General features: G+C 42.6%; 1 protein-coding gene across 1 annotated transcript; it reads right to left on the minus strand.

The window, feature by feature from the left end:
- Positions 1 to 4,291: 4,291 nt before the first annotated feature.
- On the minus strand, positions 4,292 to 4,668 carry LOC104988426 (60S ribosomal protein L36a-like). Its single transcript, XM_010839741.1, has one exon. The coding sequence runs from the start codon at positions 4,666 to 4,668 to the stop codon at positions 4,360 to 4,362; it is 309 nt and encodes a 102-aa protein (XP_010838043.1). The 3' UTR covers positions 4,292 to 4,359.
- Positions 4,669 to 5,741: the final 1,073 nt, after the last annotated feature.

Genomic DNA, 5,741 nt, shown 5'->3' on the forward strand with positions numbered 1-5,741 from the left:
CAGTGTGACGAACAAAAGAACCAAGACATGAGAGTGGGGGAAGAGTTTAAGAAACTGCAATTAGCTCAACTTGACTAAAGCAGATGTTGCAGGGAGGAAATGGCAAAAAATGAGGTTGAAGTGGCAGATAGGGCCAGTAAGCAATTTGAGAACTATCAGAAGATTCTGAGTAAAGGAGTGGACTGATGAGGTTTGGATACTTAAAGTCCACTTTGGAGATAGGGTGGTGGACAGTGTGGAGGTGAGTGAAGCTGGAGGCAAGGAGCCCAGGTGAGAAATTATGTAGAAATTCCTTAGGAGGGGTGATCATGCTTGCACTACCACAGTGGTCGTATTGAGAGAAGAGGTATTGACATGAAGAATCTATAGCACTTGAACCTACAAGGGCTGAACAGATGCAGAGAGTCAGAGAAGGAGAGGAGTCAGGGATGACGCCCATTTTTCTGTTTTGGGCAATAAGGTAGCTGATGGTTCATTCAGGAAGACGTCGGTAGGGGAGCATCTGGTTGGGATTGTATCCAGTTTGGACATATTACAGTACCAATTAAAGTGAAGTTGCTCAGTCGTGTCTGACTCTTATGACCCCATGGACTGTAGCCTACCAGGCTCCTCTGTCCATGGGATTTTCCAGGCAAGAACACTGGAGTGGGTTGCCATTTCCTTCTCCAGGGGACCTTCCTGACCCAGGGACTGAACCCGGGTCTCCAGCATTGCAGGCAGACGCTTTTGCCGCCTGAGCCCCAGGGAAGTCGTATCAGTGACCAGAAGGCAAATGCATAAATGTTATGAGTTTGAGGCTTAAGAAGAGAGATAAAGAGGTAAACATAGAGATAAATGAGATGAGACAAGACTATAGAGAAACAAAGACCTACAGACGGTAAAAATGTCACAAAGATATTATTATTGGACCTGGGTCACAGTCCAGGCTGTCTGACTCCCAGTCCAGCGTTCTTGAGTGAAGTCACTCAGTCGTGTCCGACTCTTTGCGGCCCCGTGGACTGTAGCCTATCAGGCTTCTCCGTCCATCGGATTTTCCAGGCAAGGGTACTGGAATGGGTTGCTGTTTCCTTCTCCAGGAGATCTTCCAGACCCAGGGATTCAACCCAGATCTCCCGCATTGTAGGCAGACGCTTTTACCGTCTGAGCCGCCAAGGAAGATTCTTAGTGTTCTTAGGGGCTTCCAGATGGCCCTGGTGGTAAAGAACCTGCCTCAGATGTAAATTCAATCCCTGCATCAGGAAGATCCCAGGGAGGAGGGCATGGCAACCCACTCCACTATTCTTGCCCTTAGAATCCCATAGACAGAGAAGTCTGGTGGGCTCTGGTCCATGGGGTTGCAAAGAGTTGGGCAGGACTGGAGAGACTTAGCGCTCATGCTCATAGTGGTCTTGCCTAAGAACCAACATGGTAATTGAGAGCCCCAATTCAGGAAGCAGAGAGAGAGCAGTTTCAGTCTCTCTTTTATATGCAACCTTGCTGCATATAAACCAAACGATATTAAGCAAGTGGCCTAGTCTCTCTTTTCTTAAGTTATGATAAAGTAAAAGTGAAAGTGAAAAGTGAAAGTCACTCAATATGTCCAACTCTTTACAACCCACCAGGCTTCTCCATCCGTGGAATTCTCCAGGCCAGAATAGTTGAGTGGGTAGCTATTCCCTTTTCCAGGAGATCTTCCCAACCCAGGGATCAAACCCAGGTCTCCAAGATTGCAGGTGGACTTTTTACCATCTGAGCCACCATGAAAGCCCACGTTATGATAAGGAGATAATAATAACATCAGCCACAAGTGTGCTGGAGAAAGGAAAAGCACTAAAGCATCTCAATCTTTGGCTTATAGCAGAGAATCAACTGATAATGTTACTATCATGTTCAATAAATAGAAGGAAGAAATTAGTATTCTGTATAAAAACAATAGGGTCCATATTTGAAGGGCAGAGTACCAACAGCTTGGCAGTACTACTTGATATATTTGGGGGAAGAATGAGCCCATCCAGAAAGAAGGTGATAAATATGCTAAATTCATACAATATGTGTTCAGTGATAAATATTCTAAGCATGCACTTCAATAATTCTCTCATCAGAGCAGCCTTGTTCCCCCACCATCAGCAGATACTGATAATTAATCAACTGAAATGAATCTTTACAGAATAAACAAATCTGTTATACATGAATGATGATTATGTCTCTCTCAGTTGTGATGGCTTTTCATAACTTATTCATGCTAATGTTATGAAGAGTTTTCCCTTAGGGAACAAAAATCTTCTTTGGGGGGAGACCTCTTTTTAGACTGTTTCTGGTGATCAGTGACATTTCAGCCGTATTCAAAGGGAAGTGGCTAACTGTAAGGAGTCTATGGGAGTTCTGGGGTGTTAGCCCACTCTTCTCACCAGGAGGGAGAGAGCGGGTCCCTTAATCTGTTTCACAGACACTTATAGTGCTGATGGCAGAGCTGGGATGGTCTGTCCTGACTGCATTCATGGAAGTGGGCTGACAGCTAGAGTATCCAGATGCAAACATATGCCTCTGATGGGAGATCTCTGCACAGGCTGCAAAGGAATTGACTTCTGTGGCTCAGGAACATGGAAAAAAAAGTAGACAGCGCCAGACAAAAAGAGACCTTGGCTTGGTCCTGCAGAAAATAACAGCTCCATGAATAAAATGTACACGTACACTCTATTAATAGACTCTGACTCCATCTTCATGATTATGTTAAAGAAAATTCTCCGCGAGTCTTTTGCATTTTTGCACATCTTAAGAGCTGAGGCTCTGATGGCCTTGCTCCAAACTATCTTATCAGGACGTTGTATAACAAAGGGACTTAGAAGCTTTAGGACACAGAACAGCATACTTAGTGTCCCTTATAAAAGAGTCAGGCTCCCTAACTAGGGTTCCTCTTCTGTAATGCAGCCCACTGCTTGTGCAGGTGTCACATGACCTCTTTGTGTTGCCCTGTGGGCGTCTGGGCTTAGGGGAAGCCAACGCTGACATTCTGGCTGTTGCTCTTCTGGGAGTACTAAACTGTTCTTTGTCTCTAATCCAGGAGTCTCGTGTCTCCCGCGAGCATCCATGAAACTTGTTAGCTTGCAAGTAGACCAGCATCTTAGGCCCTTTATAGTGCTTAACGCTAGGTTTCAACATGTCTAATATTTAATATGAGTCATTTTCAGTTTTAATGTACCTTAAAATTTTGCCTTTGTGGTTCCATTCCTTCTAAAATGAGATTTAGGAAACAGAGAATGATCTGCAGTCAGTAGAAAGGAAAGCTATTTCTGAAAGAGATGTGGAAAGCCAAATAATAGTCAAAGTGTGTTCTAAATCATTCACAGTATAGAAAATTAGAAATACTTGCCTATATTGTCTTTGACCAAAAAAAAAAAACAAAAACAAAAATCACCAGTGAATGAAAAAAGTAATGTTTTTCTAAAGAGTCAGCCATAACATTTCAGAGTAGGAAAAGAACTTAAAGAGCTTGATTCACTGATTCTCTCCATTAAAAAGAGAAATAAAGACTAACTCTCATTTTCTTCATTTGCATTCTCCATAATGGCTTTTTACAAATGCCTTCAATTTTCCTTAGAAACGTAGAACAAATTTGATGTACAAAGGTATTCATCACGTTTTACTTATGATAGATAAACATGATAAATGGGTGAAAACACCCTCCCTTTAGAGACTGGTTGAGATATGGGTAAATTCTTATGAGGCGATATCAGGAAAACATTAATAATTATGTTTTTCAAGATTATTTCATAACAGGGTAAACTTTTTATGGCATATTGTTTCTTTTTTTTTAATTGGAGGATAATTGCTTTACAGTGTTGGGTTGGTGTCTGCTGTACAACCACTTGAGTCAGCTGTCAGTATACATATATCTCCCCATCTTGAGGCTCCCCCTCACCGAGCCCTCCCCTCTAGGTCCTCACAGAGCTCTGAGCTGAGCTCCCTGTGCTATACAGCTCCTTCCCACAAGCTATCTATTTCACACGTGGTAGTGTATACATATAAGACATGTTGTTAAGTGAGACAGTAAGACATACAAATTGTGTTATCCCGGTCATGTAACACATCATTATAACACACACTCATGCATGCAAAAAAAAATAACTGGAAGAAAATTACTTTCAAATATTAAAACTCTCAAAATTACTTTCAAATAGTTAAAACTGGATTAGGGGAATATGGATGATATTTTTTCTTTGTTGTCTTCTATGTCGTCAAAAACCCATTATAGTCTAATCAGATGTTTTTTAAAATTTCCCTTAGAGAGTAAAATCAAACTCTTTTTTTTTTAAAGAGGATTTTATTGATGGCATTTTTATTGTCTTCATAATAAAACAAAATATGAAGCTCAAAACTGGATCACTTGGCCTTTCTCTTCTTATCACCTCCCAGCTCAAAATGCTTGTATCTCTTAATAGCCAGCATTCTCTTCGATCTACAGTTGGGCTCAACACATTCAAGCCTCAGTACAATCTTCTTTGTAGTTTTAGCCTTTTTCCAGAAAATCGGCTTAGTCTGCCCACCATAGCCACTCTGTTTCCTGTCATAACGCCGCTTTCCCTGGGCATACACAGAATCCTTGCCCTTCTTGTACTGTGTCACACTGTGGGGCTGGCGCTTCCCACACTTCTTACAGAAAGTCCGGCAGGTTTTTGGAACGTTCACCATGTTTGCGAGAGCGATACCAGCACAGAAAGCTAAAATCAAACTCTTATTCCTAGATAACTCACTTACACTGAAGTTCAGCCTTTGTCTCATCCACCACCGAGCTCGTTTTAGCCTCTCTCCTGTCCATCTGTAACTCTCCTCACAGCGCCGAGTGCACTGTCCAGTGAAGTTCTGAGGGGTGCGGTCTAGTGGGGTTAACACCAACTACCTGATTCCTTGGCCTCCCACTTCACCTTGTCCCTCTCACCCAATTCAACAGACCCCATCTTCATATCAAGTCACATGTACGGAAAATCCCTAGAATTTCTACCCCCAGGAACTCCAGCCTGGACCCTGGCATTGCCAGATTTTTCTAAGCTTGCTGCCTAATGGTGCAAATCAGTGTAAACTGGGATTCTCCAGGCAAGAACACTGGAGTCGGTTGCCATTTCCTTCTCCAATGCAGGAAAGTGAAAAGTGAAAGTGAAGTCGCTCAGTCGTGTCCGACTCTTAGTGACCCCATGGACTGCAGCCCACCAGGCTCCTCCACCCACGGGATTTTCCAGGCAAGAGTACTGGAGTGGGTGCCATTGCCTTCTCTGAGTCTAGCTCTTGAAAAGCACTATTCAAGAGCAATATAACACAAGCCCCTAATTAAAAATTTTCTCTTAGCCACATTAAAAATTTTAAAAGAAACATATGAAATTAATTTTAAGAATATATTTTATTTAACCCAACATGTCTAAATCATTGCCCTTTCAACATGTCATAAATTTAAAATTTATTTATTGAGACATTTTACATATACTTTTCCGTACTAAAATCTCTGTGATCCAACGTGCTTTTTATCTTTTCAGCACAACTCAGTTCACACCAGCCACCTCTCAAGTGCCCAGCCTCTCCGAAGCCATGCGGAGCTTGTGCTTTTAGTATCAGACAGCAGAGGTCTGGAGAGATCTTTCCCTGTACAACTTCTGTCCCATGTCCCTTAGCCTGGAGCTTCCAAAAGTGTAAATGCCTGGTGGTGGCTTTGGGGACGGACTCCTCTAGGACAGCTGTCTACCTTTCACCAGGGGCTGTAGAGGAACTTCCCT

Source organism: Bison bison, unplaced genomic scaffold, assembly GCF_000754665.1.
Source record: "Bison bison bison isolate TAMUID 2011002044 unplaced genomic scaffold, Bison_UMD1.0 scf7180017864134, whole genome shotgun sequence".
Classification (NCBI taxonomy): Eukaryota; Metazoa; Chordata; class Mammalia; order Artiodactyla; family Bovidae; genus Bison; species Bison bison.

Coding starts and splice junctions, on each gene's coding strand:
- LOC104988426 (XM_010839741.1), bottom strand. CDS start 4,668: ATGGTGAACGTTCCAAAAACCTGCCGGACTTTCTGTAAGAAGTGTGGG.